The sequence below is a fragment of the Oncorhynchus nerka genome, linkage group LG7, assembly GCF_034236695.1.
Source record: "Oncorhynchus nerka isolate Pitt River linkage group LG7, Oner_Uvic_2.0, whole genome shotgun sequence".
Taxonomy (NCBI): domain Eukaryota; kingdom Metazoa; phylum Chordata; class Actinopteri; order Salmoniformes; family Salmonidae; genus Oncorhynchus; species Oncorhynchus nerka.
In genome coordinates, this window is record NC_088402.1 from 46,206,732 (window position 1) to 46,219,625 (window position 12,894).

General features: G+C 42.9%; 2 protein-coding genes across 3 annotated transcripts in view; both read left to right on the forward strand.

Moving 5' to 3' along the window:
- Window positions 1-322: 322 nt before the first annotated feature.
- LOC115131799 (zinc finger protein 436-like) lies at window positions 323-8,372 on the forward strand. Its single transcript, XM_029663802.2, has 5 exons — window positions 323-395; window positions 962-1,125; window positions 3,722-3,837; window positions 4,390-4,533; window positions 7,065-8,372. The coding sequence occupies exons 2-5, from the start codon at window positions 1,011-1,013 to the stop codon at window positions 7,752-7,754; spliced, it is 1,065 nt and encodes a 354-aa protein (XP_029519662.1). The 5' UTR covers window positions 323-395; window positions 962-1,010; the 3' UTR covers window positions 7,755-8,372.
- A 1,745-nt stretch (window positions 8,373-10,117) lies between these two features.
- The window catches only part of LOC115131800 (histone-lysine N-methyltransferase 2B-like), an 83,174-nt gene continuing 80,397 nt past the window's right edge, over window positions 10,118-12,894 (forward strand). For both annotated transcript variants that reach the window (XM_029663803.2, XM_029663804.2), the window contains exon 1: window positions 10,118-10,505. In XM_029663803.2, coding sequence (XP_029519663.2) covers window positions 10,206-10,505 — 300 coding nt within the window. In that variant the 5' untranslated portion in view covers window positions 10,118-10,205. The remainder of the gene's footprint in view (window positions 10,506-12,894) is intronic.

A 12,894-nucleotide genomic window follows, 5' to 3' on the forward strand; every position in this document is an offset into this window, starting at 1 on the left:
ACATGAGGTAGTTGCTTTAAGACAAATGAGTAGGCAACAGTCACCGATAAACCATCTATCCTCAACAGCTCCCTCCTGTAGGCATATATGCCAACATTGCTGTTCTGCAGAATGAACAAATCCTGCGTGTACCACCTGGCTACCACGATACATCTCATTATTTTAATCTCGTTTTGAATATTCGTTGACTTCAAATGCCTGTATTCAATAGAGACGCTATGCTTACTAGCCTCATGTCATGAATATGCATAGACAAATCGAGGCAATTTGGATATTAAATGTGTTTTCTCCCACCAAGTCTCTCAACTAGCAGTGATCCGTATAATCCGTATAATCCAGTGTCACGTGATGTGGGTCAAGAGTTCATACAAAGACTTCATTTCATTGGACACTGGGTAAGGAACGGTTGAAGCTAACTAGCTAGCTACGTATAAATGTTTACATTGATTTTTGCCTTGGATTTGAGTGTGCAATCCCAAATTATATAAATAAATCTGCATGAAAACCTAGTGCAACAATATAGCTAATGCTATTTTATCATTTTTTGCGGAAAATGTCTGCTTTAGTTCCAGTTTGAAATCCCCCCTCCCTGTTGTCTGCATTGCCTGGCTAAATATATAACGTTATTTGCTTTCTTATATTTGCTGTTTTTCTGTGTGGTTATCAATACCTTTTTCTGTTCTGTAAAACATATCTAGTGGCAAAGGCTAAGCCCGCCAGCCTTCCTTCCTAACTAGTTAGCATGCTAAATAATCATTCATCAAGTTCCTCAATCATTTGATCCACGGCGCATTTTGTTGGTTGTTGCTCGCTACGTTACCTAATTAACGTTAGTTATCGAAACATACACACAGGTTCACATTGGCTTGCTATTAGTTGCCAATTAACGTGAGAAAAATAAGACAATGGTGCAAATAGGAATTCATTCCCACATCCGATGATGCCTGTATTTGTGTTACAGCCCGATGATGTAAACTTGTGTTTGCATTGCTGGTTGGATTCAGACGTCGATGGAATTGGGTAATGTTATGTTGGACATAGAGCAGGTCGTTTTGGGGGAAGAGGTGATGACCAGTGCCACAGCGTCCACCATCAAACCACAGACTGTTCCTGCTATCCAACCCTGTAAGCACACATTTGTATATATCTTTTATATCCCCCCCTCACCTTTATTTAACCAGGTAGGCCAGTTGAGAACAAGTTCTCATTTGCAACTGCGACCTGGCCAAGATAAAGCAAAGCAGTGTGACAAAAAACAACACAGAGAGACTTGGTGGGAGAACACATGGGATAAACAAAAGTACAGTCAATAACACAATAGAAAAATCTATATACAGTGTGTGCAAATGGAGTAAGGAGGTCGGGCAATAAATAGGCCAATAGTAGCGAAGTAATTACAATTGAGCAAATTAACACTGGAGTGATAGATGTGCAGATGATGATGTCCAAGTAGAAATACTGGTGTGCAAAAAAAGTAAATAAATACAATATGGGGATGAGGTATTTAGTTGGATGGGCTATTTACAGATGGGCTGTGTACAGCTGCAGCAATCGGTAAGCTGCTCGGATAGCTGATGCTTAAAGTTAGTGAGGGAGATATGTCTCCACCTTAAGCGATTTTTGCAAATCGTTCCAGGCATTGGCAGCAGAGAACTGTAAGGAAAAGCGGTCAAAGGAGGAATTGGTTTTGGGGTTGACAGTGAAATATACCTGCTGGAGCGCGTGCTACGGGTGGGTGTTGTTATGGTGACCAGTGAGCTGAGATGAGGAGGAGCTTTACCTAGCAAAACTTATAGATGACCTGGAGCCAGTGGGTCTGGCGACAAATATGTAGCGAGGGCCAGCCGACGAGAGCATACAGGTCGCAGTGGTGGCTAGTATATGGGGCTTTGGTGACAAAACAGATGGCACTGTGATAGACTGCATTCAGTTTGCTGAGTAGAGTGTTGGAGGCTATTTTGGAAATGACAACGCCGAAGTCGAGGATCGGTAGGATAGTCAGTTTTACGAGGGTATGTTTGGCAGCATGAGTGAAGGAGGCTTTGTTGTGAAATAGGAAGCCGATTCTAGATTAATTTTTGGATTGGATATGCTTAATATGAGTCTGGAAGGAGAGTTTACAGTCTAGCCAGACACCTAGAATATGTGGACAACTACAAATACCTAAGTCAGAACTGTCCAGAGTAGTGATTCTAATCGGGCGGTCGGGTGCAGGCAGCAATCGGTTGAAGAGCATGCATTTAGTTTTACTAGCGTTTAAGAGCAGTTGGAGGCCACGGAAGGAATGTTGAATGGCTTTGAAGCTCGTTTGGAGGTTTGTTAACACTGTGTCCAAAGAAGGGTCAGATGTGTACAGAATGGTGTCGTCTGCGTAGAAGTGGATCAAGGAATCACCCGCAGCAAGAGCGACATCATTGATGTATACAGAGAAGAGAGTCGGCCCGAGAATTTAACCTTGTGGCACCCCCATAGACTGCTAGAGGTCCGGACAACAGGCCCTCCGATTTGACACACTGAGCTCTATCTGAGAAGTAGTTGGTGAACCATGCGAGGCAGTCATTTGAGAAACCAAGGCTGTTGAGTCTGCTGATAAGAATACAGTGATTGTCGAAAGCCTTGGCCAGATCGATGAAGATGGCTGCACAGTACTGTCTTTTATCAATGGCGGTTGTGATATCGTTTAGTATCTTGAGCATCGCTGAGGTGCACCCGTGACCAGCTCGGAAACCGGATTGCACAGCGGAGAAGGTACGGTGGGATTCGAAATGGTCAGTGATCTGTTTGTTAACTTGGCTTTCGAAGCACTTTAGAAAGGCAGGGCAGGATGGATATAGGTCTGTAACAGTTTGGGTCTAGAGTGTCACCCCTTTTGAAGATGGGGATGACCGCGACAGCTTTCCAATCTTTAGGAATTACGGACGATACGAAAGAGAGGTTGAACAGGCTAGTAATAGGGGTTGCAACAATGGCGGCGGATCATTTTAGAAAGCGAGGGTCCAGATTGTTTAGCCAAGATGATTTGTACAGGTCCAGGTTTTGCAGCTCTTTCAGAACATCTGCTATCTGGATTTGGGTGAAGGAGAAGCTGGGGAAGCTTGGGCAAGTCGCTGCGGGGGGTGCGGAGCTGTTGGCCGGGGTTGGGGTAGCCAGGAGGAAAGCAAGGCCAGCCGTAGAGAAATGCTTCTTGAAATTCTCGATTATTGTGGATTTATCGGTGGTGACAGTGTTTCCTAACCTCAGGTGCAGTGGGCAGCTGGGAGGAGGTGCTCTTGTTCTCCATGGACTTTAGTGTCCCAGAACTCTTGGAGTTAGAGCTACAGGATGCACATTTCTGTTTTAAAAAGCTAGCCTTTGCTTTCCTAACTGACTGTGTGTATTAGTTAGTGAAAAGTTGCATATCGTGGGGACTATTCAATGCTAGAGCAGTCCGCCACAGGATGTTTTTGTGCTGGTCAAGGGCAGTCAGGTTTGGAGTGAACCAATGTCTATATCTGTTCTTAGTTCTACATTTTTGAAAGGGGCAGGCTTATTTAAGATGGTGAGGAAATTACTTTTATAGAACAACCAGGCTTCCTCTACTGACAGGATGAGGTCAATATCCTTCCAGGATACCCGGGCCAGCTCGATTTAAAGGCCTGCTCACAGAAGTGTTTTAGGGAGCGTTTGATTTTGATTTCAAATAGTTGTTTATGTGTTTGAATTTCCTCTCCTTTTATTGCAGATCAGCATGACAGCCTACAGTGTTTTCAATGCTTCATTACGTTTTGTAATGCCAAGGCCAAGGAGAGGCACATGAGGAAGAGCCATCGTGAGGAATACAAGCAGTCGCTCCAACAGGTACGGAATGGATAAAAGAAATGCAAGATGCATTGCAGGAGTAGGGTGAAATTGCCCCTAGATGCTGACCTTGAGCAATTTTTAAGATTTTCTTTAGTAATGTTTAAGTTTAGAATTCAATCAAATTTCAGTCAAATGTATTTATAAAGCCCTTCTTACAGCTTTTGTCACATAGTGCTGTACAGAAACCCAGCATAAAACCCCAAACAGCAAGTAATGCAGGTGTAGAAACACGGTGGCTAGGATAAGCTCCATAGAAATGCCAGAACCTAGGGAGAAACCTAGAGAGGAACCAGGCTATGAGGGGTGGCCAGTCCTCTTCTGGCTGTGCCAGGTGGAGATTAACAGAACATGGCCAAGATGGTGGAACATGGTGGTGGAACAAATAACAGTTGGGGAGGGCAGGGGGGCTGATTGTACCTATGGGAAACTTCACCCCGGAGCTGCAAAGCGCACAGCTTAGCAGCAGGATGCTGTAGCCCTGTATGCACATAATATATAATGATGTACATTACTTCTAACACTTAATTGCTGTTTTGTGTTATTTGGCAGACCGATACGCTGTTCACCTGTTATGTGTGCGATCGTACCTACTCCTCCTCTGAGGAGCTGACACAACACCAGACCTCACACAGCCTGGAAGACAAGCCCTTCCGCTGCCCCCACTGCCAGGGAAGCTTCCGGACCTTCTCTGAGGTGAGACAACGGTGTTTCAATGAAGGTTGTAAGGTCTTTTGTCTTGAATGACTTTTAGTCGTGTGAAAGGACCCCAGTAATCTTGGTTAACCCAGAACTAAATCGTTCCAAATTTGGTCAGACGTTCGATTAGGTTTTGGGGGTAAACGTGTAAGAAGTTGAGATTTCCAGTTTGCGACATCTCCACCCTCGCAAAAGGACACTCTTAGCCAAAGCCCTACCTTCTGATATTTTCACCTGTGTTTATCATCCGTTGAAGCACAGTCGTTTAACCCTTTATACCCGTACTCGGGTTGAAAATGGCAGATTTGGGCACTGATAAGCTATAAATGACATCAGAGCTCAGGCTCTGCGCTTCATTCACAGTGCTGTATGGCAAGAGGTTGCCCCCGTCCTTCCTGCTAATTGGGTAACTTTTGCAGATTTCTGTTGTTTGAGGGAATTCTGTAAATTTGAAGAAGACTCGATGTATTTTGAAAGATGAGACCTTGAAGATTAAAATAAATACCACTTTGATGTCATACAAGCAGGCCAAACACCTTTGAGTCCAAATGTGCATATCACATTTCCATATCACAATACTCATGTCATATACAGTGTCAATGTTTATAATCACTGTTTTATGTACAGTTACAAGATGACATGGTTTCAACCTGAGTTGTTCTGAACAGAATGAGCCTATGTTTGTCTATTGTGAAGAAAATTCACTGCAGAACACGCATCTGAAGGCACTCATGACTCCTTTCTATGCGTACCAAAATTCTGATCTGTTTCGCTGAATTGCCAGACACATATTTTATAACTTAGGGGGCAGGTAGCCTAGTGGTTAGAGCATTGGGCCAGTAACCGAAATGTTGCTGGATCGAATCCCCGAGCTGACAAGGTAAAAATCTGTCGTGCTGCCCCTGAATAAGGCAGTTAACCCACTGTTCCCCGTTAGGCCGTCATTGTAAATAAGAATTTGTTCTTAACTGACTTGCCTAGTTAAATAAAGGTTACATAAAAAATATGTTGGAAATAAAACAAGCTTTCAAATGATTTAAAATGGGCCATTTTTGGATTGTTTAAACAACAGTAATTGTGCGATGGTGGGGATTCAGGGCTGTTCCAAACAACTACAAGTGTGCTCAGCTCAATAAAGCACCTTATATTTGAAGACTCTTCTTTAGCCTTGTTCACACACACTGCTCCAATAAGTTTTGTTTTTCAAATTCCGTTTTGGAATACTGACTGTCCAAACAGCAAGTTACAAGTGACTAAATCAGACATATGTGTTCAGGCATCAGTCATTTGCTGTCATGGCTATGCTTGTCATAGTAACAACCGGTGTATGTATGTATGGTGGTGGTGCTCGTGCTTCCTATCACTCAGAAGTTATGTACCAATAATGCCTGCCATGGAACTTTTCCCGGTTGCTTTGAATGTTCAAAATCATAGTGTAAGAACACTTTTTAAAGCCTCAAATTATAAGATGATCCAACTTTCAAAAGGAGTACTTTTTGGCTAGTCACAGCAGTCAGCTATAGCTAGGTAGCTGTTTAGCTTTCTAGCACATTCACTCATTTTGTTTGTAAACAATTAACAAGCTAGTTAGCTACAACCTCCATGTTCTTGTCAAACGCAACAGAGAGGGCAAATAACAGTTTGAAAAACCACCTGAGGGCAAAAAAATCAGATTTGACCGTTCAGTCACAAGTCGCATGGCCAGGTATCGGATTTGTATCTGACTTCAATGTGGCCTTTGGCTGTTCACACTGCAGGAAAAATAACAGATTTGAATCGGATATGCAAAAAAATAGGATTTGAGTCTCTTCAAACTGCTTGAAATGACTTAGGAACTGTGCTCGTGGCCACTTGTAGACTGCAGTTATTACTCTCAGTCAAACCATTGTAAAAAAACAACAAAAAAAAAAACATATATTGCACCTACCCCACGTTTTTCAGGAATATTCTTATGTTACTGAATATATCCAGAGTGTTTTCAGATTTTGTTATTAACAAATGCAGTGAAAAGTACAGTAAATGTAAACTGCACAAAAATCAGGTGTAATGTTTGGATTCAGTCTTGAACTGTTATCAGCTTTGGTCGAATAATTTCCCCATAACTTTTTATTTCTTCTGTAAGAAACATTTCAATTTAGCCCTATCCATATAGGCCAATTCCCATGAGTGTCAGAGTTAAGCACTGCCTTTGCCCAATCCTGATGTGTCCAAATTACTAGTGACGAAAACACAAGACCCAGAATGTATTAATGCTTCTTATTTATTATCTTACGCATCCCATAGAATGCAGACAGATCTACGGTACCAGTTATGTTTACATAGTCTGTCCATGAGATATTAGGACCCCAGCAATATTAGCTGTGGTCATGGCATCAGCTAATGGGAATCCCAATAAAGATAAAGAACCGGGGGCTAGGCAGGTGTTGTGTAGTGCATCTGCCTTCTGTTGTCCATTGGTGCCTTGGTCCCCATGTTTGTTTCCTCAAGATGCCCTAAGCCTCTTATAATTTTGTTTCTGTCTCTCATAGTTGACAGTCCACCGGCGACAGCTGTGCAAGGAGCGGCAGTGTGTGTGCAAGGAATGTGGCATGGTATTCCGGGGCCCAAACCAGTTACGCACCCACCGCCTCACCCAGCACCCCCAGCCACTGGAAGAGGAGGATGATGACACCAAGACTCACCGTTGTGGCAAGTGTGGCCGCGGGTTTGAGGCGGAGGTGGATCTTGTGCTGCATCAGGAGAACTTTGCGGGTGATCAGCATTGCGATGCAAAGGTCCCGGCCAGAAAACGTGGCCGACCACCCAAGAAAGTGTCTGAGGCAGCAAACGGAGAGAAGAGTGGTGAAGCTGAGGAGGGGGGAGAGGAGTCTGTGGCAAAAAGAGGGAAAGGACCGGGGCGACCCCCTAAGGAGGAGCTCCAAATTCCCTGTCCTGAAGCTGAGTGTGACCTCACCTTCTCCTCTGTTGCCCTTCTCCGGGCCCACAAGAAGGAGAAGCACGGGCGGCCGCCTCAACCTCGCAAGGCTCACCCCTGCTCTGAGTGTGAAGAGAGCTATGCCCGGCTGGAGCAGCTCAAAGCCCACATAGCCAGGGCTCACAGCTCTGGCCGACACAACTGCCCCACCTGCGGCAAGAGCTTTAGTCGGGAGAGCAACCTAAAGGCACACCAGAAGACACACACTGAGGGAGAAGAGGCAACAGACAAAGAAAAGAGATAATCTTGGGAAAGGGAATATCATCATGAAAAATGTATGTAATGTTTAGGGTTTTGAAAATATAATTTTGAGTAAAACAGGCCTTGATGTGGGTGGGTTTTTGTATGTTCAAGATGGGGGTTTGGAATACCATACACAAAAGCACTTGGAACATTAGATTGTTCCTGATTGGTCCCACCGTGGTCATTTTAAAGTGCTTTTAGAAAAACAACAAAATGTACTGTGTATAAAACCCTTTATACAGATGTGTACATAATTGTGAATTACAACTGCCCCCCCAGAGTGGGAATCTATTTGTTTCCATACTGCCAACACCTTTAAAAAATTATAATTTTGTATTGATATTACGGATCTAGAGCTAGTCTAACGATTTGCCTCAAATGTGAGAAGTTTTTGTAACTTATAGTATTGATTTTAGTAGGTAATCAATGGGTTTTATGGTGTACCATTCCACTCATAATTTAGTTTGTTCCTGTCAAGGCATCTTCTGATCATGTACATTTGTATTGGTCTGGAGAATCCATTGTTCTGTGAAGGATGTCATTGTTGTATTCAGGTGATCTTGTACTTTTTTTCATCCACAATGAAATAGTAATGCATTAAACTAAGGAGTGATTTAAATTGCAGTCTGTAATCAATGTGAATTTAAGGTTATGGGAAATGTCACCCTGAAATGAATGGAAACTATAAGCACTGAATAAGATTGTATTGTGCTTATCTTTTCCATTCATTTGTGGTTGTTGTGGCAGAAGGAGCTAGTGAGGATAGATAGGAAGAATGAGGAGGAAATCCAAAGGCTTGTGGCAGAAAACGGAAAAGATGAGGAGTGGTCAAGGAGGAAGAAAGACAAAGGGATAGTGAATAACAGCCTCAAAAGCAAACGCTTGTAGTGGAGAAGGGAGTAAGAATGAGAATAACACCTTGAACGAGCTAAAGCGTGAGCTGGAGATGATCCTGGCTAATTGGAGAGGAGATTGGTTAAGGAGGGATGGGTCAAGGCCAGCCTGGAGATGGAGAGGAGCAGCAAAGAAATAGGAGAAATAGCGATGATGCTGCTGAAGGAGATGGATGCTTTGGAGAAGTCACCATCCAAAAATACTTCCTGAATATTGGCAGGTGGTGAGTCAAATGAAAATGAGCATCATGGAGAAGGTGTGCAGAGAGAGATGGAAAGACATATTTTTTTTTTGGGGGGGGGGGTATTTTATATCATTGCTGTGCTCACCGCTTATGGTTGTCATTTAAAATAAGAATCTGTGTGGTTACCTGCACAATTTTATACTGAACAAAAATATAAATGCATCATGCACCAATTTCAAAGATTTTACTGAGTTACAGTTCATATGAGGAAATCAGTCAATTTAAATATATTCATTTGGCCCTAATCTATGGATTTCACATTCCTGGGAATACAGATATGCATCTGTTGGTCACAGATATATATAACAAAAAATGGGCCTCAGGTTCTTGTCATTGTAGTTTTGTGCATTCAAATTGCCATCGATAAAATGCAATTGTGTTTGTTGTTCGTAGCTGATGCCTTGCCATACCATACCATACGTTGACATCAGCAAACCGCTTACACAATGCCATACACTTCTGCGGTTGTGAGGCCGGTTGGACGTACTGCCAAATTTTCTAAAACAACGTTGGAGGTGGCTTATGTTAGAGAAATTAACATTACATTCTCTGGCAACAGCTCTGGTGGACATTCTTGCAGTTAGTATGCCAATTGCACGGCCCCCCAAAACTTAAGACATCTGTGTCACTGTGTTGTCTGACAAAACTGCACATTTTATAGTGACCTTTTATTGTCCCCAGCACAAGGTGCACCTGTGTAATGATAATGCTGTTTAATCATCTTGATATGTCATACCCGTCAGGTGGATGGATTATCTTGGCAAAGGAGAAATGGTCACCAACAGGGATGTAAACAAATGTGTGCAAAACATTTGAGAGAAATAAGCATTTTATGCATATGGAACATTTCTGGGATCTTTTATTTTAGCTCATGAAACGAACACCTTACATGTTGCGTTTATATAATTTTTCAGTGTATATACATACATATTATGGTCAAAAGGAGAGGAATAAGTGGGCAGAAGGGGAAAAAGGCTAAAAGTTACAAACATTTACTGTAAGTGGACTGAATAATAACATTTTTAGATATTATTTTACTATAATTTATGATGTATTTGATTTCATTTGAATTATTTTGTATTATTTGAAATATAAAACATGAATAAAACAAGCTGTCTATGTATGTACTCATTCACATTCACAAACACTCGAAAGGACGCTCAGATTGATGAAATATAACAAACTCGTTTTCCCATGATGCAACGGTATTTCCTTCCTATCTCGCGCCTTTCCATCTTGTTTTACCACAAATCAACAGCGTACCACCACTGTCTTCGTTGTTGTTGTTGTTGTAGTAGCAGCAGCAAGTGAATAATGGCGGAATCGGGGGGGGGATTAACATATCCTGCTAATGTGACTGGCTTTAACACTCCGGTCGTGGCCCGGTCTCGTTTCCCGGGCCGGCCATGGACATCTCGTATTCGGCTACGGTCTGAGAAACGTCCGCAGCGGGGACGATTGGACTCGGAAGGTGGAGAGGTAATCACTGGAGGCCCGAGGCCAATCAACATTGGACTAACGTTGTGCGAGGACCCGTCACTGCTACGCTTACTCGGGATTGCTGAGAAACATAGGCGCCAGAGCGAGGCGGGTTTCTACTCAAGCGGGAGTGAGGTGAGTTTCCAAGCCATGCACTGTGTACCAGCCCCACACCACACGTTCATACCTGGGCTGGTAAACGTTAGCTAGCTATGTAGCTTTATATCTAAATTATACAATTGTTGAAACTTCAACGCTTGCTAACGTTAGCTACCAATCCACTACTCAGTGGCAAGTTGACAAACTAGTAGGTAACATAGTGACAACATATCCAAGGTTGACCATCTCCTAGACTGACTTAACTTTACCTTTACCAGGATCTTTGACAATCGTTTACTTTAGGTGGTGAAATTTGCGGTAGCAAACGTCACTTTAGCTGGATACAAGCTTGTTGTCTGCTTGCCTGGAAACCCGGCGTTGAATTGTGTCTGGCAGAAATGAGAGTTTTAATCTGTAAAGTTTCTTCCCATGACACCTACAAGCCAGAATGTTGAAATGCAATTACATTTTAGAGTACTAGTTGTCCGTGCGATTGGTCCTTTTGGTGGTAGGATTGTGAGACTATCCACAGGAAAGCATAATTAAATAAAATTGTTAAAGCGCTGGTAGTGTGTTCAGATTTACAGTGCATTCGTAGACAGACCCCTTGACCTTTCCACGTTTTGTTACGTTACAGCCTTATTCTAAAATCGATTAAATGGTTTTTGTTACCATCAATCTACACACAATGCCACATATTGACAAAGCATTCATGAGAGTGGTGAGAGAGACATAGCTGCATGTGAGCGCTCACATTTTTTAACATGTTTTTTAGAAAAGGTTAGAGTTAGAAACTTAATTAACCGGCGAGATTAGTGCTACCAAGGTTTCCTTTTTCCAAGCATTACAGAGGGTGCTCTAGTAAACAAACGGCAGAGACCTGAGGACACCATCCAACCTGGAACTGAGTGAGTAGTGTTTGGTCTGATGCTATTTTGAAAGCAAAGAATAAAAATAAAGTACATTACAATTATATATTTTACTTTATGGGGACTGAATGCTGAGTTAAGGCTGCCAGGCTTGCTAGGACAGACCAGATGCAACTTTAATTAGCACTGAGGTGTGAAGTGAAAGGTGTTGAGGCCTTTGGGCCCAACAAGTGGCAAGGAGTCTTTCAAGACCCCTTTGAAGCCCCCTCCTGCTCTTCAAAGACCACTGGCATTTAATACAAGAAATCTGCCATCAGAAATAAGAGCCTCTCCCAAGTGGGTGTGACACTTGCTCCCGTTGCCTGCTGCATTGCTGCTTGGATTCCACCTGGTGATCTGTTCACTGTCTCCCCCTGTCTGGTACAGGTACCACCACCATACTCCCTCTCCCGAGCTTTCGCTCACCTCCAGCACACACACACTTTTGGCACACACACACTTTTATTTACCCAACCGTGGGACAGGCTGTTTGTTCCCTCACTCGGGACTCTGACTCTATTGGTTACAGACTTTTGGCCATCCTATTCGAACTACCTCTTGCCGGCTTTGTATTTATGTTACCTGATGAAATTGCTGTACAATATGATCTTGTTGCCTTCTGATGCACATTTATATGTCATAAATAAGCACTGCAGAGCTCTTCCTTTCCTATGCCTTGATTGCATTACTGTTGATGATACCTGGAAATATGCATGTTCACCCTGGCCCATCTACTATCCCCAAATCAGAGCAGGAGTCAGAAATCTGCTTCACTGATTTCTGCTCTCATAAAAGCCTGAGTTTTCTGCATTTTAACACCAAGGTTATTACCTGAAATGGATCAGTTGAAAGTGTGGTTTCACAGCTCCAATCCAGGTGGTTAAGGAAGAGTGTTTTGAATACTGATGTGAACCTTTCTGATTATAACCTTTTTCGGCAAGACCGATCTTCCAAAGGTGGGGGAGTCGCAATCTTTTACCAAGGATCACCTGTAGTGCTCGGTTGTCTCCACCAAGTCTGTCCCAAAACAATTTGATTTGCTGGTTTTAAGCATTAAGCTTTCAAATTGCTCTTTGTTGGCTGTGTGCTATCGTCCTCCATCAGGACTGGCCTGTACCTTACCTGCCCTAAGCTCTTTCCTGGCCCCTTACACGCAGTCTGAATTTGTCCTGCTAGGTGACCTAAACTGGGACATGCTTAAGCACCTGACGAAGTCGTAAAGCAATGGGACTCCCTAAATCTTTCTCAGATTATTACCAATCCCACAAGGTATGACTCCAAACACCCAGAAAAGGCTGTTCTCCTCGATGTTATCCTCACAAATAATCCTGATGGTATCAGTCTGGTGTTTTCTATAATGACCTTAGTGATCACTGTTTTACAGCATGTGTTTGTAATAGCTGCTCAGTGAAACAACCTGTCTTCATTTGTCAGATGCTTGCTGAACATTAATGAGCAAGCCATCCTTCATGAACTGGACTCTGTAAAATGGTATAGAATCAGCTTGATCCCCTCTG